The following is a 26,464-nucleotide window of genomic DNA, read 5'->3' as shown; positions in this document are numbered from 1 at the left end:
ACTGAGCTGTAGTATTGGCTTTGAGAACACAAGAACATTCACACCTGTCACTTCCTCTGACAACCAAAAGACCCTGGAAAGAGCGCACAAGCCATCGCACTGACACTTGCAGGCAGGTAAAATGGATGCTAGCGGTTTAACTGGGAGACTGATTTTTTTTTTTTTTTTAAATCCCCACAGAGCTGAAAAAACAGAACAAGTATTTTCCAATTTGGTAACTAATGACAAGTACAATGCACAGAATCAATGATAACTATTTTATTGTTGGAATATAAAGTTGGGATATCAATAGTTTTATTCTTATTTACTGTGAAGACTGCATTCACCTGTAAAAGAAATATGGCATCACACACAAGTACACTTTCTGGATTTCAGAACATGGGTATTATTCTGAAATGGTAATGGAAACAGTGACCCCTGTTTACTATGAAAATAAATTATGACTAAGGAAAAAAAAAGATGATTCTCCACAATGACAGTTATGAATCGCAGTTAAGTCACATTAATCTACATAACCATTATTAACAGCTCTGTGTCTATTTTACTGCATCAAGCCAATAAACACTTAAATGCACTTCACATCAAAAGATCATGTAAACTTTTATTTTAATTCCTTTTTCCTTCAGAAAACTAGGGACATTTCCGAGGTCTGGCCATAACGAGCGAGCAGAGGCCTACCCGATTTCCTGCCACTCTGGCAGTACTGTCCGGTGATGACCCTACGTGGTACTGGATACCTTCTCTAGTGAAGTGTCCCTTTTAAGCGGCTTCCGATAAGGCCTACAGTTTAAAGATAAACAAGACAAAGTGCCATCTTTGTTTGGATAACTGATGGACTCTGGCAAGATAAAATAAAGTTATGTGTATTTTGTTATACTTACAAGCAGCTCCAATCCTGAGTATTTATGGTATATCTAAACATACAAAAATGTATGTACATTTTTCTCCACTTTCTTGTAAACAGTTGTCAGTATACTGTTTTTAATCCCTTTATCTTTGAAACATGCAAATCATACATACAGTATAAATACACAAGAAAACAATTACACTCATTCAAAAACTACGCAACAAAAAGTTGTGGCTGCAGTACTCAAAATATAAATAATCAATGCTCGAGGCATCCTATACACCTAAAAGCAGACGTTCGTTCTACTGTTCTTAGCTGCAGTTGTAGAAATACTGAGATTTTTGCACCTCCCATGCTATTACAGTATTTATAACACTATCGTATGTGGAGATAAAGACTTGTTTACTATACCTCTTCTTTTCAGAGTGAAGGATAAAGCAGCACTTACATATACTGAAACCACGGCAGCAACAGCTGGTGTTGCTACTGCTATATTAGGAAGTTTTCCATTCTAACAATTCTTAAATTAAAAAAAGTAAAGAAAAAACCACCTAAGAATTGACTACATGTTCATTCCTTGGGCACTTAACAGCGAATCCAGCATGTCGAATGTATCTTTGTAGTCCATATGCTGGCTGTTTGTACTGTACTGGTGATTGGCATCAGGACCGTTCTCCACTGGTTTCTTGTCCAGTTTCACGAGGGTGCTGAGATGTCCGTAGCCCACCTGGTATGTGACAGGGGGAGGAGGGGGTAAGGGAAGGTTAAAAACAGAGTTGTGAGAGGATACATACTGCTTAACAGAGGAAGAACTAGATGAACTACCTGAACTTTTGGAACTTTTGCTCATTTTGGAGTGGTGGTTGTGAGAAGCATCGTTGCTGTGCAACTTCTTTCTTGAAGAGCCGGAACTAGAGGAATTGCCATCACTACTCAGGCCAACAGGACTCCTCAAAACAGTTGGTGCTACTCCATCAGTGCTATGCTTACTGCCGCCACTACTGCCACCACCACTGTGTGAATGGGAGTGCTTATGACCAATACTGTGGTGGCGATTTAGAGAGTGTTCTTTGTGTTTTTCCTTATGCTCTTTGCTAACGTGGGGACTCGAATGTTTACTTTTTCCACTACCTTCGTCCGATGAGCTATGCCTTTCTGAGGAAGAAACTTTAATTTTCATTTTCAGCTCCTCCTTACTGGCACCCTTTTCTGTGGGTGGGATTGGTATACGGAGTTTGAGTGAGCCACCCTTTTCTTTCTTATCAGACAAGTGTTTTTCAGGCTTCTCTGCATTTGCGATGGGAATTTTCATTTTAATAGGAGACGTAACAGAAGAACTGCTGGCTGGCTGTGGCTGCGTGTGTTTTTTATGCTGCTGTTCACCCGGGGTTGCTACGTAGTGTTCTCTCACATCCAGTTCAAGGGTTTCTAGTTTGCGCTTCTCTCTGTACTTATCCAAAGACATTTTCTGAGGAATTATTACAGGAGCAGCAACTTGTCCGTGGTGTTTGTTTCCTGACTTATGAGAATATTCTTGTTTGACAGTAGAATGCTCAGCAAGTTTGTCAGGTCTGTGATGTACTCCAGAGTGCAACTGTACGGACGTTCCTGGTTGGAAGTTCATATTGTACTGACTAGCAGGTAACGTCTCCTGTTTTTGAGAGTATATTTGTTCTGTCCTTGTTTGTTCTTGGTGCTGAGGCCATTCCTGGTGCGATGCCAAACTGTATGAGGTACTTGGCATTCCTGTAGCTAATATTGCCAAATTTTCAGGTGCATGACTGTCTGGAACAGAAATACTTCCTGAGGTCAGAGGTACTGGTGCAGGAAACGATGTTGATGGTTTTTGGAAACCTGTGTTTGCAGCTACACCAGTAACTGTATCCACCAAAATGGAATTCTGAACCAAAGACGAACCAAGAAGCGAGTTCTCGGATACCTGTCCATCACCTTTAGGTTTCTTAGCAGCCTGATTAGCCTAAGCAGAAAGGAAAGAAGTGAGAAAACACACAGCTTAGAACACTTGTACAGTACATTCTAATTTAGCTCAAAGGTGAGGACAAGAGCTGACTCAAGGTTTCACCCCCTCCCAACCCAGCTGCAGGAATAAAGAGCAAATAAGATGTAACTCAACTTTTTCCCTTGGTTCGTAATTCTCCTAGAAGTCCACCTCTTTTTGCTAGACACTGTTATAGGAAAATTTCTTACCCGCCAATTTCTAATTCTCTTGAGCCTGCTAGGCGTTTTCTCCAGTATCTGCAGAAACTCATGAGTTAGCTCTGGGTAGAAAAAAAACCAAAGCCATTTCTTACATCTGATTCTGTAATAAGCAGGTTAAACTTTAAGCATTTTTCTAGACTAACAGTATACAGCTTTTGCAGTAGTTACTACAGGCTGCACATGATTTGAATTTATATTTAATAAAGAATTTTGTTAGACAAGCGTTGAACAAAAAAGCTACAGTATTTCACTATGACAGACTTCTGACCACTACACACATTCTGAAAAAACAGGCTTGAATTTAAGATTTTGTTTTTACTCTTGCAGAATCTGGATTTGTTAGACCAAAAATTTCAAGAGGGATCTCTACTAACAATAGCTCCTAAAATAACGTACTTGCCATTCAGCTTGGGCATTTCCTGTGTGAAGTTAAGTCTCCTTTAAAGTATTAATTTCTAAGGCACTGTTTCAGTCATTCCAGCGAACTTCAGGAACAACCAGTAACAGCTCTGAACAAAATATAAGCCATCAGACCCTTTGAAGTACCCTGTTTTAAACAACAGGTTTTGATTAATTTGTGTTCAAGGCAAAGTAGCTGGCTGTGTTAAAAAACCAAAGGTCCTTGCAATTGGTATGTCCACAAGGAAATGTAGGTCTCCATCCTTGTCAGCTGCAAACAGAAATACTTTCTGCTGAAATTTAATTTTACTCACAAGCTAGAAATAATTAGGTACAATCAGAATTTGAATGCAAAAGCAGATCTCCTGCAGGTCTGGAAGAACTGGCTTCTCCAGAACTCCACAAGCAAGTTATAAACTAAGCTGCTCCCGAGTGCAAAACTACCTCAGCCCTTTGGTCTGCCCAAGTCTATTGCACACACCAGCTCCATAAATGCTTGAAGAATTAAGCTGTGTTCACCATGAGCTCACAGCACACATCTTGTGGGATTTTGGCTGAATAGAGAGCTTTGGCTAGAACTCGGGAAAAAGAGGAGAGTCTACGACCTTTGGAAGAAGGGGCAGGCCAGTCAGGAGGACTACAAAGGTGTAGCAAGGCTGTGCAGGGAGAAAATTAGAAGGGCCAAAGCTGAGCTAGAGCTCAATCTGGCTACTGCCATAAAAGACAACAAAAAACACTTCTTCAAATACATTAGCAGCAAAAGGAGAGCTAAGGAGAATCTCCAGCCTCTATTAGACATGGGAGGGAACATAATGACAAAGGATGAGGAAAAGGCTGAGGTACTTAATGCCTTCTTTCCCTCAGTCTTTAACAGTAAGACCAATTGTTCTCTGGGTACCCAGCTCCCCCCCCCGAGTCAGAAGATAGGGATGGGGACCAGAATGGAGCCCCCATAATCCAGGGGAAAACGGTGAGTGACCTGCTACACCACTTCGACATTCACAAGTCTATGGGGCCTGATGAGATCCACCCGAGAGTACTGAAGGAACTGGCAGATGTGCTCACCAATCGTTTATCTTCCATCATTTATCAGCAGTCCTGGCTAACTGTGGAGGTCCCAGTTGACTGGAGGTTAGCGAATGTGACACCCATCTAAAAGAAGGGCCAGAAGGAGGATCTGGGGAACTACGGGCCTGTCAGCCTGACCTCGGTACCAGGGAAGCTGATGGAGCAGATCATCTTGAGTGCCAGCACACAGCATAGGATAACCACTCTACAGAGGATAACCAAGGGATCAAGCCCAGCCAGCATGGGTTCAGGAAAGGCAGGTCCTGCTTGACCAACCTGATCTCCTTCTATGACAAGGTGACCCGCCTAGTAGATGAGGGGAAGGCTGTGGATGCTGTCTACCTAGACTTCAGTAAAGCCTTTGACAAGGTTTCCCACAGCATTCTCCTGGAGAAACTGGCTGCTCATGGCTTGGACGGGTGTACTCTTCACTGGGTTAAGAACTGGCTGGATGGCCCGGCCCAAACAGTGGTGGTGAACAGAGTTTACTCCAGTTGGCGGCCGGTCACAAGCGGTGTTCCCCAGGGCTCTGTGTTGGGGCCAGTTCTGTTTAATATCTTTATCAATGATCTGGACAAGGGGATTGAGTGCACCCTCAGTAAGTTTGAAGATGACACCAAGTTGTGTGGGAGTGTTGATCTGCTTGAGGGTAGGAAGGCTCTGCAGAGGGACCTGGACAGGCTGGATCGATGGGCTGAGGCCAACTGTATGAGGTTTAACAAGGCCAAGTGCAAGGTCCTGCACTTGGGCCACAGCAACCCCATGCAACGCTACAGGCTTGGGGAAGAGTGGCTGGAAAGCTGCCTGGCAGAAAAGGACCTGGGGGTGTTGGCCAACAGCTGGCTGAATATGAGCCAGCAGTGTGCCTGGGTGGCCAAGGTGGCCAATAGCATCTTGGCTTGTAGCAGAAATAGTGTGGCCAGCAGGACTAGGGAAGTGATGGTCCCCCTGTACTCGGCACTGGTGAGGCCGCACCTCGAATGCTGTGTTCAGTTTTGGGCCCCTCACTACAAGAGAGACATTGAGGTGCTGGAGCGTGTCCAGAGAAGGGCAAAGCAGCTGGTGAAGGGTCTGGAGCAGAAGTCTGATGAGGAGCAGCTGAGGGACCTGGGATTGTTTAGCCTGGAGAAAAGGAGGCTGAGGGGAGACCTTATCGCTCTCTACAACTACCTGAAAGGAGGTTGTAGAGAGGTGGGGGTCGGTCTCTTCTCCCAGGCAATGAGTGATAGGACAAGAGGAAATGGCCTCAAGTTGCGCCAGGGGAGGTTTAGACTGGATATTAGGAAATTTTAGTTCACTGAAGGGGTTATCAAGCATTGGAACGGGCTGCCCAGAGAAGTGGTTGAGTCCCCATCCCTGGAGGTATTTAAAAGACGTTTGGATGAGGTGCTTAGGGACATGGTGTAGTGGTGGACTTGGCAGTGCTAGGTTTACGGTTGGACTTGATGATCTTAAAGGTCTTTTCCAACCTATACAATTCTATGATTTTAAAAATCAAAATGATGCATGCTTACCAAACACACAAAACCAATAGCCAGAGGAGAAGGAAGGCAGGGTGGCATTTGAAACTGCAGACGCAACTTAAAGAAGCCTACTCAGAGAGAGATACTTGAACTTGCAATTTCAAGCTCACTCTGGTTCTGTGCTTCACATGACATCTACTCAAGCCTTCACTTTCAAAACCAGTAGTATTGCCATTAAGAAATAAAAGCTCAGCAGAGGAGAAAAGCAGGCTGTGGGGAGCTATGCTGGGCCACGCCAAGCCTGGAGGCCTCCACCACTACTCTGAAACAAATGTTTCACTCTAGAACTAATAGCAAAGCCCAATACTTAGATCTGAAAGCCCCAGAAGCTACCCCCTCCGCCGCAGCAGCGTATGTAGGCCTTAAATTCAGACTCCACTGTAATAAGTACCATTTCAAAAAATAGTTAACTTCTAGGTATATGGTCTTCTAGGTATATGCTTTCTTCTGGAAAGAAGCCATTTAACAAGAAAAAAGTATTTTCCAGGAGTTTTGAGATATCATAAGCTATACCAAATTGTTAACATAGAACTACCTTTGTAAACATGGCAATTTTATGTATAGCCTTATGTATAGCTGTTTCAGTGACAGTGAAGCCATAAACTTGGACCAGTGATGTACACAAAATGATCAGGACTGTGTGAATTTGCACCATCTCTTCCCTGGTTCTGAAAAACACTTACAAGCAAGATTCTAACCTGCACCTACAAAAGGTACATGGATGTCCCAGCCCACAGGATGAAATAAAAAGGGTCTCAAACTTAAGTTTGTCTTCTGAAGTCCTCCCCTCTCCTATACCTTCCTCCCACCCGAGGATCCAGTATGTGAAGTCAGTGAGACTTAATTTAGTCTTAAAGCTATGCTCTTACTATACTATGCTCCCATTTTTACATTAATAAACCCTTGAGTTTCAAGATGTGAAAAGGCAGTATTACTTACCATCTAGTAATTCTAGAGTAACTGAAGGATCTACATATTCCCACCAGTGTTTTCCATCAGTTGATACTGGAATCTCCCAGTTGGACCACTTGCAGGCCAAGTGAATGCACACACATGCTATCACTGTAGGCTTGTACTGAAGACAGAATGTAGTAAGGTGAAGACTGTTGCACAAATTTCGTAATGAGGAACCAAAGGAAATCAAACATGTAAAACAGAAAACCCAAACAAATCAACCATTAACATACAGAATAAGGTAACTTGTCAAGCAACAGCAGTTAAACGTTAGTTCATGGAACATTTTTCTGATTAAGTTCGTAAGGTATCTTACTGCCTTAAGAAAACAAAGGGCAGGGCATTTATCTGGTAGAAAAGTTTAATTTGCTTTTGCTATAAAAACTGCAATGAACAGTAAGTAAATTTACCAGTTATTCTACTGTACTTAAGTGCTAAAAGGAAAGAACTATAATATGGTCAATTAAAATTCTACAGTAAAAAGCATACAGCTGATTATGCAGTCTCTGAATGAGACAATTAGAAGAAGGTACCCAATAGTCCCACAGAGGCCAAGTGAATTACTTGTGGGCTTAGCTTTCACTTGGCCTGGGTTTGTGATATTTGTGAACTTGCCTTCAGCTTCCAGCTGGCAGCAGTACAAAGACATTGGTTCAGCTGCACTGCTTTATCACAGCTTTTCTTAACAGCTGTTTCAAATACAGAACCTTGCCCATCAAGGAACCACCAAGAAATATTTATTTGGAAGAGTTCTAACAACCAGCAGATATTGCTTAAAAACTATCTGCATGTAATGTAATCCTCTTAATAAAGCTCAAAGTTGTTTTGCAAGAAGGAAATTGAAGTAAATCGAGAAATCAAGACTAAAGTCTGCTCTCAAATCCCATCTTTCTACAATAGGCTATGTATACACAATCCCCATTTGGAATCCTAGAACTTTAAATTTATGTAACTACTTAAGTTTTAGAACTCTATTAAGATTAAAGAGCTGTTTCTAAAAGGAAGAACATTGGACTACTACTAGTCTATCTGAAAAGAAAAATCAGCTAGTTGAAAAGATCTTAGGCCCACTACAATTTTATAAGTTAAGATTGGATCAATATATTTAAAGTTAAGAGAAAACTGCCATTAACTACAAGTGTAAACTAAAAATAGTTTTGTACTTACCAAGATGCTCGAATTTCTAGGTTAAGTTTAGCTCTTTGTAATCTTTAGCTGCTATTCAGGCTACCAATTTTAGACTTATGCACTCACAATCGAGAAAATGTCATCAGAAAGCACCACTACACTTCTCATTGTGCATTTAACCCCTTTGTGCCATCAGGCCCTTGTACAATACACCGCACTGCAAACAGGAAGGTACCACCACTGTAGATGGCCCAGTCTCCTGTTGCAACAAGGGTAAGACACATGTAGGGGGCCCTGCAGTAAGGAAGCTATAGTGTGCTACAACAGTGCAACAAAGAGGTTCAGGATAACAACCTGTTGGTAGCCATGAAATAGGATGTCTGTGCCAAATCCTTGCTTGCTGTAAGAAAAGAAAAATGGAGAGATTAAAGATCTGCACTAACTTGTCAGGCTCATTCCAAAATTAAAGCAGTTTTACCTTCCAAAAGCACCACTTTTGGAAGATTTCCACAGAACTGATCTGAATTTAGCTAACTAGCCTTTAAAATAATCTTTTCCAAGATATAGAAGAGGCCATTACATTCAGTAACTGGAGATGGACCAGTCATTCCACTTGCGGACCCTCCCCCCCTACAACCCACAGGACAGCTTCCCTTCTCTTATCAACCCCGCAAACACCTCGCACACAAGCGCGCTCTCTTCTAGGAACACCTGCTTTCCCACCCTCATTTACAGATGACCCCTAGCATAACCCTGGACTGCGGTAAGGCAGTCAGTAAAAGCCAATTCGTAGCACAGTGCAAGTTCTGCTCTTGGAGAGGAGCACGGCAGGACAGTTGGAGAAATGCCCCCCCAGCACCTCCCTGAGAACAGCCACATCTCTTTCCCAAAGCCCTGCAACACAGCCAGCTCCCAAGCTAGGCGGTAAAAAAAAAAATTAAGAGTTTTCTGCTCCCTCTAATTAAGAGCACCGTACTCATAACATTTTGTTCCACATTTGTTAAACCTATGGCAAAGCTTCGATAGGAAATAAACAACTCCATTTTAGTTACAGTCAGGAAAAAACCCCACACAAGACTGCAACGTGCCAGAAAAGAAAAGCTAGCGACTTTGGCTGTTACAGCCATCTAGCACTGACCCCTAACCAGTGAAACCCCAACGCTCCTTGCTCAAGTAAGAGAACTTACTGTAACATGCATATAATGGAATAGCTGGGCACAATGGTTTTAACTGAAGATTGAATGCAGCCTTCATTGAATTCTTACTTTGACACTATCACTTGAAATCAGTGCTACCTGCAGAAAGTGTATGGTTGAATTTTATGTCAAAGGGAATATTGTTAAACTTTTCTTTTAATAATAATAATCTTTCCAGAAAGTTTGAGAAAGACTGCAATGGCTTTTAAAATTTTAAAAAAGCGTATTAAATATGTGATTTAACTCAACTTCTAAGGATTGCTGAGGAGTATAAATCAGGTTTGTCTTTATGCTAGACAGCCGGGCAGTGCCATAATCTGAGAAGAATGTGGAAGTAGCAAGGTAACAGGATCCATTCCTACACACAAATTCTACTAATCCATAATAATGAAAAGGTGAACTGACAATGCAGCAGTGTTATACTGTAATATTTAGTTTGCAAACTATAATGGTAATTGCATGCCAGATAACCATGGAGTTCAACCTTTTCCTCTCCCTCCCATCAAAAAAAATGTAAGGCAGCATTACCAAAAAAGAAAAAGTGAAATTAGACTATCATAACAAAACAAAGGAAAACAGGGAATGGTTGAATAAGACTGATATTGATGTCTTGCTCTTCATTTTTCATCAGATAAATGTTTAAAGGATCTTCAATGATTTCTATATTCTGTAAAGTTACAACATGTTTGAATTAAGGGACCAAGAAGCATCTCTACTCTCACTGAAATGTCCCCTTTGAACAAGGAAGAAAAGCAGATGCCAGAAAACTTCTATTTAACATCAGCTTGACAGTTGAGTAAATCAAAACACATACCTGGAAGAAAAGAATCACATCTTGAAACACACATTTTAGCCTCAATCAAAAGTTAATGTGCTAAATACCTTACCTGTACTACAAGCAGCATGATACTGTTTCAACTTATTTACAGCTAAATAATCATCATTGCTAAAACCAGCATGAAATTCCAGCTCACAACTAAAGCCTATGGTAACACAAGGCACAATTGAAAACATTCGTCCCAAACTCTTCTCTTACAGTTAGGACAGCTTTGGTTTACTAGAATCCATCACTAAAATTAAAGCTAACGAATTTTGGTTCCTATATTTTGGTGTGTTATTTCCTTTATAGCAGTGGGAAGTGCATCTCCAAATTAAAATAATCTTGAAGCAGAGGCTAAAACAAGCCAGCAGAGCTTCTCTGTTATAACTCACAAGTCGCAGGACTGATGACTATCATGCCAGCCATTAATAATCAGTTTTACATTTTATCATTCAGGAGTGATTTAAAACACCCACCCTGTCTCACTGCTGCAGAAGCAACCATAAGGCAGGGGATTACTGAGGTAGTAATCAAGATTTTGAAACAGGACTTGCTGTCCGATACACCTTCTGAAAGGCTACTGCCTCCAAGAAATTCCGAACTGGAAACCAAAATGCTTTTTATTGGGCATAGCCACACAATTCAACCCGTTGCAACTCCAAGATATCCGAGTCTTTTCTTCAACACTAGGTTATCTTGGCTCTTGAGATAATCATGAAAACGTGGTTGCCAAGTCACCCTTAGGAGGGTGGCAGCTGGCCGTGCCTAGGACCATGCCTAGGACCCTGACAACATCTGTAAGCATTCCCCAGAAAGAGGAGGCTGCAGATAAGCCAGTCAACATCAGAAGAGAGGAAGCTTGAAGTCCTTCCAGGCAAAAGGAAAAAAAGCCACAGGCTCTGAATGGAGCTACGCTGGCAGATGCCTGTTGTATCTGGAAAGGGCTGGAGGAGGCCACGGAGCAAGCATTCAGGTCTGAGCAGTCCTGGTAGCTTTACGTTCTTGAAAGTATTTAAACCTTGGGAACAGGCCTGTAAAAGCCTGAGGTGAAAGTTCAGAATGTGAAAGCCGCCTGTAGCAGTGCTGGAGTGCAGCTGGTGTTTAAGATCTTTCCACACCACTTAGTATACTAAGATTTTAATTTTCCTCATCAGAATACCCTCTGAAAAAGCAGATTCATTCAGATTCATCTCCTCTTCTGCTGCCTTGTCTGCATGAGCCCAATTTAACCAATGGCAGCTGTGCACACTGCATACTATAGTATGTTTGAAGAATTTGACAGTGCAATTTCCACAAAAGATTAGTAAGGATCATGGGTGTTCAAGATACCTGATAACCTGTAGAGTAGTGAGAACAATCCCAGAAATCCTTGGGATCCAATCTTCAGTTCCAAAAGAAGGTTGTGTACCAACACAGAAAAAGGAATGACTGAAGACTTCCCAAGACGGAGATGAGAATACAGACTCCTCCCCTTCAAGTTCCACCAGAAGCAGGCTGGGAACAGACTGATTTTGCACCAGCGCTTAAGAGGACCATGTCATGATTCTGTGGTCTCAGCACTAGGGCAATTTCACTGCTGATCATTCAACTGGCATTCAAGCCAGTAAGGTAGTTCAACACCAGGAACAGTTTTTGGTGGTGTTTTTTCTTTCTTTTTCCTTTTTTTTTTTTTTCTTCTTTTCTTCTCTCTTCAGTACTGGAGCATCCTTGGAAGGGCACTGAAGCTTGCTGACAGGCCTTCACAGATCCACTGCCTCCAGATTCCTTAGAGGACCTGTGGGATCCTAAGGAATGATGGTCCTGTCTCCTCTTCTCAGTCTCTTGACACTGAGGAAGAACGGTGCAGAAAAAAGACTGAGCCTACACCATTTTCCTTGTCTACTATACTGACCAAACTGTAAAGATGGAACAATTTCATGAACCTACGAACCTCTGAAAACCAGAAGGAATAATTAGATAGCTTATGCCTGAACATCGTAAGTCATTATGTACCCCTCCAGTCACCCCTTACCTACAATGATCTGTGTTGTCTAACACTACTTTCAGAAAGGCTTTCAATGTCAGAGATGAAGAATTCAACTTTTTCTTTAGTTGTATGTTGAAGCAGTTATGTTTATTTGCACCAATTCTCACCTACTAGTTCAGCTTCAGCTTCCAGCAACTGATTCTGGTATGCCACTACTAGACTAGTCTTCTGACAAAGGACTTGGCTGAATCTTTTGAGCATCATCAAGAGAAACAGATTTTATTTTTTCCATTTTGTTTTTAAAGGTGGTAGCTTACAGATTAATACAGGTAACAGTGACAGCATAAAGCACATTACCCTGGATGCGAGACAACAAAAAGTGATATAGCGAATCAGCCACCCTCTTAGCCACTTAATTAAGTTTAGCCAGCAAAAGTTTGAGGGACCAGGACATCTTCTCACCACATGGTAATTCAGTGCACACATGCTAAGCCAAAACCTTAAGTACACTTGTATACCTCAGCTAAATTTGTTGCCTCTCTTTTGATACTTAAATGGTCAGCCACATTATATTCCTCTCTTCCTTCTCCCCCCAAACATACAGTTGAAGGTTTTAATCATAATAGTCTTGGATAAGTTAATCACCTTTAATTAAAAAAAAAAAAAGGTATCTCTTTGCCTTTTGAAATAGTGCTTTTTGTCCAAGACGACGTTACCAGAACTGGATGAAGCAACCTAGCATTTCTTTAACTTCTCAGTCAATCCCTTTAGCACTAAAGGCTTAACACTGACAAGTCTTAGATATATTTTGAAGGCTTCAGGACTTGATATCTAAGTGTTGTACCTATTCACGTTAAAACAACACACTGTCCAATAAATAAATGTTAAGAGGGAGAGAACTAAAATCATGCCACTGCATCTTTGAAGATCTGTCACTGTGCCCAAAAGCCCATCTCTTTATTCACTCAATACATAAGACTAATGTTCCACGGCAATTATTCTCTACTTGCTTGACTTGCATGCATGACTACAGATTTCATGCTCAATGTTTTTAATTTATGGATTAATTTTTTTTTTTTAATGAGGTACTCAAACCTTGTGTTCACAGCCTATACCACCCCTAGGAGGGGCATATGCTGACAAGAATACCATTTGCATACACACTTACTAAGGAGCACACCTACTACAGTGAGTAGGTTTTCAAGCATCAGATCTATTACATTCACTTTGTACCAGTCCTTGAGGTACATGGATTTTCAGCCCTCACTGGAGTCTTCAGATTTCAAGACTTGGTATAATTTTGGATGTTAAATATTTTGTTAAAGTGTGCTGACATTAAATACTAACTTTAAAATGTCATATGTAAAAAGTAGTATGTACCTTCAACGTATGAATTTTGTCAGTACACAAAAGTAGCACGCAAAACACAGGAAAAAGCTGAACTGTCTTAGAGTGGTATCTACCCTTGACTAAAGGAAATAAAGTTTGTGTAGCAGTATGCCTTTCTTCTTGTATGCTTGAGTCAAATACACTTGCTAATGCGGAAATCCTGATGCAGCTACAATACTGCCTGCCACCCCTCCCCACAGCCCCAAACACCGAGCAGAAGTGCAGGGGCTCACACAAAACAGTGAAATATGTGCTCACATTTATGTTGACCAACAGCTAAGAAAATCCAAAGCAAAACCCTACAGAGATGCAGACTATTGAGACGTTAGGTGCAATTAGACTTATGCCCCGAGTCACAACCAAATCTGAACAGAAAGCAAATAATCATTATCTTATAGCAAGAATAGCAATAAAGCTACTTTTTATGCAAATAAGTTACACATAGCACCAGTCATACTCAAAATCAAACCCTGAAGACACTACACCAGTGAGCTACTTTAAAATGAGAAAGGAGAGATACCTTCCCTTTAAAGAACAACTTTAATTCTGGAGCTACTACGAAACAGATCGAGTTAACATGATTAAGTTGCACCTAACTTTCCTATAGTTTACAGAGAAAAACAAAAAACTTTGAAGCACTTAACTTTGCATTTTTCAGTGCAACAACAGCTAATGACTAAAGACTAACAACCATGGTCTAATCATTTCCAAACACTTTTTAATTAAGGAACATAATTAAAGTGAAAAGCTTATTTTAGGTGCCTTTGCAACTGATTCCTAATTTTTTCATCCTCCATCTTATGAGAGAATTTTTGTTTCTTTTTTTAAAGCTCCAAAGGAAACCAATTTAAGAATGAAAGGTGTGCCAAAATTCAACAAAAAAATACTAAAGAACAAAACAGGTTTCTAGCTAGAGTCACATTAATGAGCTACATACAAGTTAGAGGATATGATTGTTTAACAAAAGGTTTGGGGTTTTGTGCTACCATCCAAAACAAGTACACCCTGCTCCAGAAAAAGAAATAGTCACATCTTGAAGTATTTGTATGTGATAGCAGACCTGCTATGCACTCTCTTTATCCCTCAGTTCATTACCTAAAACTATTTGCTGGGCAGAAAGCTAGCATTAGCCATCAGCCAATATGCAGACTAAACTTTACTTGGTAAAACTACTTCAGAGTGAAAACAATCAAACCAGAACAATACTAAGTAGTTGGCTTTTTGGTTTTCAACTCCTAACTGCTTCTGTCATTTAAGAAAACATGGAACAGACATTATTAAAAGCAAAGCTCATAAGCAAGCAAAAAAATTATGAAGGACAGAGAACTGGACTCTATCAGACTCTAAAGGTTAAGATCGAGCTTTTACTAATTAGCTTTAAACAAGCTCTTTGGATAACATAGTTGGTGAAGATCATATTAGGCAAATAACATCACCTTCAATTTTACTAGAAAGGTAAAAAAGGACTTACGGAAGCGGTTAAAAGTCACTGACCTCTCACTAATTGTGTACATTTCACAACATCTGTGTGCGGATGTTCAATGGTAATTTCAAAACCTAAAGAGTTAAGAATACATTTTAGAACTATACATTTCCATCTATTAAATAAAAAATCAAACCCCTTTCCTCTCCCCACAGACCTAAAATGCTTGCTAAACCTTTGCACTGAAGATCAAGTAACACTAATTAACTGCCTTTTATTCTGCACTTTTTCATACTTCTGAATGGTAGATAGTATAGCCATTTCAAGATCAATTAGTATATCATTCCTTCAGTAATCTCAAGTCCTAAATATATATACACACTTGGGAAGTTACTGTATTTTTAAAGTTGAACATATCTGAACAGTTTCTAGTACATTAATAAGTCAGTAAAAGCTATGTTACAGACACACTGAAATACACGTGTATGCACGCACACTTTATTCATTGATTTCTGGGACTTAAACGTGTTGCATCTATGAAATTACAAATTAAGTTGATTTGTAGGTCAGTGACTTAAGAAACCTTTGTTTATGACACTATTTTAAGAATTAGGTCACTACTGTTAGCTTTTTTTTTTTAAACAATATACCCAAAGTGGTATGTGAGAGTATCTGAGTAAGTCAGTGTTCTCACACCTGCTAGCTGTAATTGTCTCTATGTTACTTTAAAGTCAGAAGAGTTTCTTATCAGAACATTCCATTCCAAATTTTGGAATCACCTGAATCCATTAAATGGTTACACTATGACTTGTGATGTTCAGAGGTAGTAACCCTGCTCAATTACATAGTGTTCTATTGAAAGGCAAAATGGGGAAGAGCATTTGGTAGAAAGCTCTTCCCAATTGCTTTGGAACACATACACAGCTAATCTTGTATAACGTGTTACCTTATATGAAGAAATATCAACATAGTTTCTACTTTGGAGTAAAATATATTTGGAAGGGTACACATTTCTACCCCACCAAACTGTCAGAAACATCTATTTCACAAGTATAGGTATGCCTTTTTTTTCTCCAAAGTGAACACAACCGAACTGGTAATACAAAACTAAATTCACAGGTCAGAAGCTGTATACAAAAGTAGTAAAATTCTAGTGTACCAATAGCACATCAAAAATCCAGTTACTTGGGTCCCATTACTTCTTCATGGTAAGCTGGCTGCACAGGAGATATTTAGAAAGACATACCTAAAGTTTGAAGCATTATTGTTTCAAGTATAACCAGCTCTTGGGCTTGCTGAAGGTATGCCTGAAACAAATAAGCAAACAGGTCAAGACATAGCTATCTATTGTCTCAATTTTAATCATACACTTCCTATTTGAATACTGGTACTAGCAACACAAGTTAAGACCACTACCCAAGCCAGTTCGAACTGACAACTCAGAATATTTCATTGTCGTAATACTTTCTTCTACCAGTATAAGTGTTACCGCAAATTCAGTTATACCAGCCTAACCATCTTTCACAGTAAGATTTACTTAGTCTGGATCTCATATAATCTGTTCCAGCAAAGCATTTTTGGGAGAAGGCGGGGGGGGATGCTGTAAGAATGACGAAGGCTTGCCAGTGCAAATCAACTCAAGTATCTCTAGGCAGGTAATCCATTTTACAAGTACTTTAAAATACAGCTGGAGATACTCAGTTGGCCTGTGTTAAGCTAGCTTAAGCTTGGGGGCTCAAACACATATATATATACACCTCCACATGTCATTCCAAGAACTGGGAGTATAGCAAAGGTGCTCAAATAGTTTTACATGTCAGCTGAGGTCCAGCAGAGTATAACTAGCTCAGCCTGACCTTCAAGCTGAACAACTCCGGTGCGTTTCCACCATACTTCCTCGTATGATTGGTTTCAGGAAGATTTCTCAGGAAAGAAAATGTGAACTATAAAGTAAGCGGAAGCTGTACAAACTTTGGCAAATGAAAGGAAGACCAATGTATAGCAGAGGCAGCAGCTGACAACTGTATTGCATCCTTTAAAACAGAATGGAGACAATGGTGCAGTGAGCATCTGGTTGATGAAAACAAACACAGCATCCTGAACTCCTCTCTGCGCAAACCGTGTAACTTACAGAACCACACATGAAACCTCTTATTTAACGTCTAGTCTTCTACTATACATGTAGAAGTCTTAAAAAGAATGCAAGTTCAAGATGGAACAATCTCTTCAAGCTTTGTAACACAAATATTTGAGTCTTTAATAAGTTAAATCAAGTAATACAAAAGGCTTAAATGGTGTAAAAACAGAAGTTTTTTCTAGTTTGCAGACAGCAATAATCCAGTCAAGACAATATAAGAGAACATTAGATGAAGTGTCATCTGATTATCTTTAAAACCATGACTTCCACCTACATCACTCTTTGTATCCAGTTGTGGCTCTTGAGGATGAAGACAGGCATGTGCTACTTTAATAACATGTTCAAGTTTCCGTGGCTGTTCTTCCACTTTTGCAGCCAAAAACAATGCCGTAGGAGATATTATCTGGAGGAGAAAAACATATACATACTTTTTACTAGTAGGACTTTAATTTTTATGGAGAGTCTAAACTGGTAATTAGAAAATGTTTAAGAAGTTGGATTTGTTTGGTTTTTTTTTTTTAAACAGTTCTGAAATCATGCAAGGCAACAAAAGTAACTAGTCATTTTATTTTATAATTGATGTAATCCTTTCAACAGCATAGGGAAGGAGTAACATAAATGCATTTGTAAGATGTCTGAGGTCAAACTAATTCTAGTTCAACATAAAGAGAATAGATTTAGTCCAGAAGATTTAGTCACACTGAAAAGTATATCTAACTTGAAACATAGGCTGTTTCAACTTAAATATACTTTGTGAGAAGGTTCACCCAATTTCTTGCACAGTAGTGACCGACCTCACCATCTTTTCAGTAAAAGGCAAAACAGCTGATCACAAGTTCTGCTAGCATTTGATTCTCCTAAAAAGCAAGAAACTTTGCAGAGAGCTTTAAGGAAAACAGCTTGTTATATAAACATAGGTTGTATACGTAAAGGTTACTCTTAGAGACTTTAGTATATACCCAGCAGTATCTAGTGAACAAAGCACAAGGATTCACAAAACAGCAGTTACATCAAATGTTAGTAAAGACTACAAATTGCATTTAAAGATGAAAATCTTTGTAAAACTCTAGGTGTCATAAGCTGGCAGCAAAGCACCCATTCACAGTTCAGTACCACCTAGGAGTTAGCTATGAAGTAGAGTTTTGATGCCTCGTTATCAGCTAGAATGACTGATATACCTATTTACAGAACATGGCTAACCATACATGACTTAGAAGAATCAGGGTCCTCTTTGTAGGCAACGTTGGCCACGTCAAACATGAATTAAAATGGCAGCAGGAATCTTCATGTAGACATCAGCAGATTAAATTGGTTAAAATTAAGCCAGTATAAAGCATTTGTTCAGAGACTGAAATAGCTGCTTGTTGAGTGTTTAATTAATGCATAGTGCAAGCAGTGCAGGTATTGGATTTCTCATTCAATGCCCAAGTAGAAATAGACTGAATGAATGGAATGGCAGCCACAGTTCCCCCTAAAGTGAGGAGGTTTTTTGGTTAGCACATAGCCCTTTGTTATGCCTATTTCATACCAAAATAAAACATTTGGTATGAAAATTGGCAATATAGTAAAAACTGCAACAAACTAATTAGAATCGAACATTTAAGTGATTACCCATTATATTTCAGGAGCTTTCAAATGTATTGAGGGAGTATTTTTTGCCTCCTTAAATCACTGTGAAATGTCCACTTGGATCTTAAGTAAAACTTTAAGTTGGCAGACTTGAGGAAAACTGACACCCTGCAAAGGTGATACCCCTTTGATGCACAGAAATGTGCCATGAAGAAATCTAGTATTCTGAAAAACCCCAAACCACCCAGAACAAGTCACAGGGAGCAAATTCTTCCACAATGGAGACAAAAGAACTGCTTTCTAAGACACTTGAAACTTAAGCCTTACAAATGAATGAAATAAAAACCTCAAGTCAATGTTGCTCAACAAGGCCATATTAACATTGTGATTTAAGACTTCTGATGATTTTTGAGAAGTTCCTATCCACATTGCTTGAAGTAATGATTTGAAATTCTGGAAGAAATTCCCTTTGCTAGGGACTTACTACTTGAAATATGCCTCACTTAAGCTGGGAGATAAACTTGAAACACTACATGTGACAGAAAGATGTTCTGGAGTTCAGAAAGCTAGAGTATCAGAAGATGGAGAAGTTGTACAGTAGCACACACATGTATAACCCAACATACACATGCCATATAAAGATATTTTACAGAGCAGACAAATTGTGCTCCAGCCCAGTAATGCAAAAACCAAGGCAAATCTCTCTTCTACAGTTGTTTCATCCATATAAGCTCAGTGTGCTTCAGTGATTTAGAGCACATATAACTGAGGAAGGTGTCTGAGGCTAGCACCTTCTACACCAGGGCCAGCCTAAGAGGAAGGATTACATTCTCAGACATAATCCTGAGCTTCTGGGAAAAGCCAGACTAGCAGACAGGGCCAGGAAGCCAGGGAAACATGAATGACAGAGGAGAAAGGAAATGGGGAATGGTTAAGAATCAACAGAGTTATGAAGAAACAAGTTTGACAACGAGACATTGGACAGAAATGAAGAGGTATTAATGAGGACACCAGAGAGACTAGAACTGGTTCAATTTTTTTTTTTTACTCAGGAAAAAGGATACAATGAGGTTGACCATCATGGATTGAAAACTAAGACTCAACATAGTGAAGTCACTGAGTAAGGAAAGTTAAGTCCTGAAGTGTACACAACCAGAAATAGAATTCATGATGGGAAGAAGCTTTAATAGAAAACAAATAGAAGATCCTTTCAGTCCCCCCAGGATCACACAATTTCCCTTTTTTTTTTTTAAATTTAAAACAAACCAAACAGTCAGTAACCTGTTGCAGTGCCCTACTGTGGGCTGAAGAACAAAAGCAACTGCACTGTGAGCAATGAACTGTTGCTCCCTGCTGTTCTCCCCCTCTCTCTAGCCTGACCATCCCCACCAAGCATCACACACTTATCCCCAAGTACTTTGCATTCAGATCTTACAGTTTTTCCAGCTTTGTGTAAAAGTTTAATTCAAATATATCCTACCACAAGGTCTCTTTCTACATAGTTTGTGGGTATAGTTACACATACATGGAATTTTCACAATTTACCTTTCTGAAAAATCAACTTCCAACAATTACCATGACTGAAAATATTTACATTTCACAGAGTCATTCTTCAAATCAAGTCACCAATAACTGCACAGTTAATTAATCAGTGAACTATCACTATTATTCTATGTCTGATTGCACTGAAGTTTTACTTCATTCCAAAAAAGCACCTTCTTCATCAGGCTGACCTCAGGATATCTTCTAATTTACTGAAACGGATCAGTTCTGGCCAAGAAGCCTCCACACAACTCCTGATCTCCAAGACCTTACATAAAACACAGTTCTGGAGGTTGATTTAAGTCAACCTGATTAACTGGCATTTAACTCTGGTTCATCAGAAATCTATGTACACCCCAATTATCTATTTCCTTAAAAAAGAAGTGTTGGCTTCTGGCCAAAGAATTTCAGGTCTTTGTCTTGTCTAGGACTAGGGTTCTCATTCCCAGTTTAGAGTAGGTCAGTATTTTTTGTCTCCCTTGGTATTTATTCAGGAAAATAGACATCCTAATAAAATTTCAGACTTGGCATGCACAGAGTCTTCAGTGAAGACGACACACCCTGCTAAGTGTATAACTTGCAAAGTTGCTCAAATGCTTTCATTCATTTCCAATTCTCAAAAATGGCAGAAAAAACAAAGTAGAAAAAAACAAAATTAAAGACACAGACTTGACAAGGCTGTAAGCTTCCTATATATAGACATCTTCATTTGACATAAAACAAATGAAATCATTTAGTTATCTACCATGGACCCAAAATATTCTTTAAGACTTTGAGAAATATCTTCAGAACAACACACATGATTTATGAAATTAAATCCCATTTTTGTACTAGCTGAGGATCTCGGAAACCAAGTCTCACTGAAATAGAAAGACCAAAACAAGAGCCTTATTATGACACTCCAAGAGCATTATACAGCAAGTTTTATTTGTAAGTGTGGTACAAGTCCTTTTTCACTTAAAAAGTACAAGACATATTGTAAAAACAGTGTTGCTACAATGAAGGCATTTGGAATAATCTCAGAATATATCTGCAGCACGCACACAGTTTTCTGAGAACTCCCTCTCCCTTTTAATGCCAATATTAGTATGTTTTTAGACTTGATACAAATTAGCTTAAGACATTAAGTGGTTCCAGTCTATGATAAAGATTTTTCAAGTGCGAACAAAAAGAGTTGCAAGTTTGGTTTTTTTATTATAACCAGGAGCTCACATTGCATAAAAACAAATATGTTAAACTGCAAGATTAAAAACAGAACTGAAGTGCCCAAAACAGCCTCGCTAAAGCTTGGTGCATATTATGAAAGTTTTAAGAACTTTGCATAACTGCAAAGTCAACTGTTTAATAGTGCAATCTGGACAGGGCACAAGAGACGGGAAGGGAATACAGAGGGACTGGAAACAAAGAAAACCCTCCACATAACTCACCTACCTTGTACTTCAGGGAAAAAAATTCCTCTTCCAGCCTTCTTCAGGCACTTTATGAAGTTCCACTGCATATCACACAAAAACCCCTTGACATCATCAAGTATATTTTCAACTGGTTGTTTGGTATTCCACATGGCATTTCTAAGGATTATATTTAAAAATACAGCTACCATTTGGACGCCTTACCTCTCATTTCCAGCATACCAAGGATTTTTCCCCCCTCTCTGTTCTTCAAATCACAGTGTACTGAAGAATAAGCCTCTAAGAGGTATATGCTATATAATAATATCAAACACACCAAGTACTACAGAAACAGTATTTTCAGAAGAATTTTAATCTTCAAGATATTTTAAACTATAACAGTCAGGCTAGTATTTCCTATAAAAAGCCAGCAAGCTCCCTCCCCACCCCGATATTACCACTGACTAACTTTAGACTCAGCAAACCAAAGTTACTATGCCTTGGTCAACAGTAACGTAAAAAGAATAATTTGTACTACTGCTGAGGAGATTCATAGTAATTCCTGAAATGTCATTTGCATGGCTAGGGAAAATTAGTAGTCAGGGCATCCAATTCTGCTTACCAGAATTGGTAAAGCAAGTTTTCACCCTATTACTGGGGCACAGCAACCTTGCAAGGCCTTTACCTGCTTTGACTGCAACATCAAAACCTGAGTACATTCTTCTTTGCACCTAGATGTATGTACTTCATAGATAATCCATAGCAATTCAAAAGTGACTTGCTAGCCCACAGTAACTTTGCAAAAATAGGGATATTTGGTCATTAGCGCAGTAAATACAATATGTTCAAAATGAACAAAGACTACATTAACTGGTATGTGCCACCCCTGTGGCTCTACAGATTGAAGATACTGTTTGGAAATCTGTTCCCTATTCACAGTTGACTCAAAGTCTTGAAAGCCTGCAAAATTGTTTAGCAGTAACTTATATTAAAGAAAAAAAAGAATTAAGACAACAGCTATTCAGTAAATGAGCTTCCACTAGAAGACCTGTTTATTAGCAATTAAGTGCATGTGACTTACATGTAAGACATACGTGTGTGTTTGTATAACCCACCAATTAGACTTAACAACAAATATGCAAGTGTTTATTACTTGACTAAAAACATTAACCTACCAATAGAGCAAGAAAACAAAGGCTACATTTTTTCAGCTGGAGATCATAAGGCATTCTGACTAATGGCCATCTGATTTTCTAGCCCCAGACTTCAGATTCCTGCTTGCCATGGATAAACATCACTATATGCACACCACAAAGAAATATTAGAGATATACTCCATATACTGTAGAAAATTTTAGCTAGGTCTTGCTTCAAGACTGCCAGTATTTTACTATTTAATTTCTAAGGGTTAGTTTCTTCTTGCAGTGGATAAATATTGTTACGTTTTTTAGCTTACCAAGTACTCTGGAGATTTGATAAGAAGTATTTATTACAGTCCTCAGCTTTTGCCTTCTCTACAGAGAACCTGCCAGATGGTTTGGGAGCATTTTAAAAGTGACTCACATTCACTTTGAGACCACCCCCTTTACCCTATAGGAAAATAAGAAAATGCATTTGCCTGTCAGTGCACACACAAAGCTGCTGTCTGGCCTTACACTCGTTGAGAACTACAGAAAGTCATTCGGCAGAAATCAATATTACTGAGTGCTAACTTGCAGTGCCCTTGCCTTTAACTTTTATTTGAATACTATTACCTGAGAATTAATTTAACAATATACTTTCCACCTCCTGCAATAGTTGCAGTTTCCATGGCATTCAGCCCTTACATAGCTTACTTGTGAATTTTAAGATTCATAAACATAACTTAAGGCATAGTTTTCATAACAAGGGCACTATATATCCAAATACTACCGTGCTTTCAGTTCCAAGTGACTGGCATTTTTCAGTGTCCAGTGAAAACCTGGACACAGCAGCTAAAGCTTCTTGCTACCTAAATCTATCCTAGATTACCAGATGACAGTACAAACAGTAATCTAGCAGGCGACATATTAAACACAAACCCCAGCTACAGCAGCTCTACAGAGTGACCTCTCCATTCCAAGCAGTTCTGCCTAGCTTATCAAGTCTGCAAACCATCCACAGAAAACTTTGGATGCCTTGCCAGCTCCTCTTCTACTGGCTACAGGTTACTGCTATGTGGGCAGGTACGTGGAGGGGAGAAAGATGGAACAACCGTTTTACTGCCTTCAGATGACGTATTACAGAAACACTTTCAAAGGGCATATTCCACCACAAAGCTTGCTGGAACTGATTCTTGTGTGTGCTATTCTTGCTCTAAAACTACAAGACTGTATTAGGAAAGTACATTTTGATTTATATGTATATCCATTCAATAGCTCTCCATATGTCAAATATATCCATACATAGCTCTCTATCACTACATAAACAAAACCTACATTATATATTTCTTCCTGTTAAAGTGTTTCAGGCCTATGCACACTTCACTCAGGTTGTACTTAAACACTTAAGCTTTTATTACATAAGGACCTGTAACACTGCAGTTTTGGTAATAAGGTTGCTGCAAGTTTGAATTTACCTCAGATTTTGCACAAAAATAGTGAAATACACTTCTGCAATGTCCCTACAAACTAATATGTATTTCTTGCCAAATAAACACCAAATAAGATACCCTTTTGCTCAGCCGACAATGATAAATAAATTCATGCCAGACAAAAGAGTTGGCTAACAGCGTAACCCACTGTGTACCTGCCCAAATTCCAAACAGTGCAAGGTTTGCAAGATTCTACCCCTTGGTAGACCAAGGTCTGCTCTGGTCTAGACAATCACATCTGTCACAGTCTCAATCTGTTTCTTTTATCACAAAAAACCAAGATCTGAGAAAACTCATCCTCACTGATTAGTGATATACCACCACCATTATTAACTGTTCTTGCAAAGCTGGTATAAAAAAATTGATGCAAAGTACTTTTTTTTTTTAAAAAAACACAAAAAATACCTAGAAAATTACTGGTTTTCTAACTATTGCATCCAATACTGGACATAAAAAAGGCTTAAAATTTTCAGGTTGGGATCTCCAGTTCCATACCTGTTAGAAAATCACTCAATTACACAGAGTATTTTTACAGAGAATTCAGTTCTCCATAACATATTCTGTATTCAGATTCAGCATACTCAGTTCAGTAGTTGAAACAAGAGCGCCAGCATTTTCTCATCAGATTTAAAGATTTTTCTTGTCTAATATAACTTATCATCAAGCTGCTTAAGACTAGACTAGTTAAATGAGTTTACACTGTTTTGAGAACAGATACATAATCCATATGGATACATACATAACCATATTATAATTGTCAGGCACACCATGCTAGCGCTACCACTGACTTCATTAAGAAAAACGTGTGTTCCTACACATCAGCCTTTCCAACTACAGCACGTAAGCACTAGCCAGATTTGAAACATCTAAATGCATTCTTCACACATCTGAAATGTGTTTGCTGACAGCGGCTATTTTTTTATTTCAATGGCAGAAGATAAAAATCTAATTGCCACTAGTTAAAATAATTCAAAGTTGAAAAGAAATATCATTATTGCTTCTAAACCACTGATAAGAACCTGGAATTCCTATAAACAGACCAAACTTCACAATCCAGCAAAAGAGTATAACACTTGTCAGTCAGACTGCCAAAATTATGGGCATATTATTACCGCATACAAAAATCATACTTACATTTCGATTAAATTTTGTGAAGGAATGATGCATATAAAACCTGTGCATGTAAACAATTGCAGTATTTATTGTAAGCTGCGATCTGGAAGATTAAATTAAGGAAACACTACATATTAAGAAAATTGTTTACAAGAACTGAAAGCGACGCACTTTCTACATCAATCACTGCTTTCAACATATTGTCTTCAGCTGAAAATGAATTAAGGACGTGACACTTCAGAACTTAACTGATATTAACACATACTTAACCGATATTAACAAGTATCTTTCCCATCTGCTTCACACACAATGTGGAGATTCCTATACCAGGCTAGCCACCTCTCACCCGCTGAATGAAAACTCCTCACTGAAATACTGCCTCAAGTGCTTTTGTTTTCTTCTCATTCAACTATTTCAGTAGGGGACTTGAGGCTTTAGTCTTATTCTGATCTCCTTCTTTTCTTTCAAATCAAATTAAGGAATAGCTAACGAGGAGAGATGCCCGCTCCAAGCAAAACGAGTCTGCGAGCGACTGAGGTCTACTTAAAAAGTGTCTAAACCCGCAGCTATACCATCGATACCACCGCGGCGAAAAGGCTGGGCGGGAGACCCGAGGCGTCCCTACCTCCCGCCCGCGACCCGTGCCTCTCGCACGCCGACAAAGGCGGCGAAGCGGGGGCTTGGCGAGGCTCCTCCTCCCATTCTGTGCCTCCAGGCCACAGCTCCATCCCACGAGCGCGCCGTTCGCCGGCTGCCGAAGGAGCGGGAAGAGTCCCGGGGAGGGCTCCCGCACGGGGGGCAAGGCGCTCCCGCCGCCCCGCTACAGCCGGCCCAGGCGGCGGGTAACGGCGCCGCCCGCCCCGGCCCCCCTCAGCCCGGCCCACGGCCCCCTCCCGCCCGGCCCCGCCACCCCACAGGCCCCGCTCGGATACACGTTGAGGCGCTGGCCCATATCTTGAATGAGGTTGGCCGCCTGCTGCCGGTACGAGAGCTCCTTGTCGGCCTCCACGCCGCAGCGCCGCGAGGGCGTGTTCTCCAGCTGCTCGCGGCTGAAGAACCAGCGCGACGCCGCCGAGGAGCCGCCGCCGCCCCGCGCCGAGGAGCCCGCGCCTGAGCCCGCCGCCGCCGCCGCCATGACACTTCCTCCCCCTCCCTCGGCGGCCCCGCCCGCC

The 26,464-nt window shown here is 40.0% G+C and overlaps 2 protein-coding genes across 10 annotated transcripts in view; one reads left to right on the top strand and one right to left on the bottom strand.

Moving 5' to 3' along the window:
- The window catches only part of MAP3K19 (mitogen-activated protein kinase kinase kinase 19), a 35,536-nt gene extending 23,174 nt beyond the window's left edge, over positions 1-12,362 (top strand). For 3 of the 4 annotated variants that reach the window (XM_075511190.1, XM_075511187.1, XM_075511189.1), the window contains one exon: positions 181-315. The gene's annotated coding sequence lies outside the window, so the exon portion shown is untranslated. Of the gene's footprint in view, positions 1-180; positions 316-11,849 lie in introns of those variants that run through there. The other variant, XM_075511188.1, reaches the window with a different exon arrangement.
- On the bottom strand, positions 244-26,464 carry CCNT2 (cyclin T2). 6 transcript variants are annotated; one of them, XM_075511212.1, is made up of 10 exons: positions 26,225-26,449; positions 25,314-25,395; positions 17,345-17,473; positions 16,180-16,240; positions 15,005-15,067; positions 8,494-8,539; positions 6,997-7,160; positions 3,056-3,126; positions 1,673-2,825; positions 244-1,574 (listed from the first exon to the last, which is right to left on the bottom strand). In XM_075511212.1, exons 1-10 carry the CDS (start codon positions 26,425-26,427, stop codon positions 1,510-1,512), a joined length of 2,037 nt encoding a protein of 678 aa, XP_075367327.1. In that variant the 5' UTR covers positions 26,428-26,449; the 3' UTR covers positions 244-1,509. The 6 variants fall into 6 exon arrangements, 5 of the variants coding, with proteins under 5 accessions (XP_075367327.1, XP_075367325.1, XP_075367328.1 ...); XM_075511210.1 differs by having other exon boundaries at positions 244-2,825; positions 26,225-26,464; XM_075511213.1 differs by having other exon boundaries at positions 244-2,825; positions 25,314-25,419; positions 26,225-26,273.

Source organism: Mycteria americana, chromosome 9 (genome assembly GCF_035582795.1).
Source record: "Mycteria americana isolate JAX WOST 10 ecotype Jacksonville Zoo and Gardens chromosome 9, USCA_MyAme_1.0, whole genome shotgun sequence".
Classification (NCBI taxonomy): domain Eukaryota; kingdom Metazoa; phylum Chordata; class Aves; order Ciconiiformes; family Ciconiidae; genus Mycteria; species Mycteria americana.
Note: the sequence above shows the minus strand (reverse complement) of the source record. Positions and strands in the feature narration are given on the sequence as shown.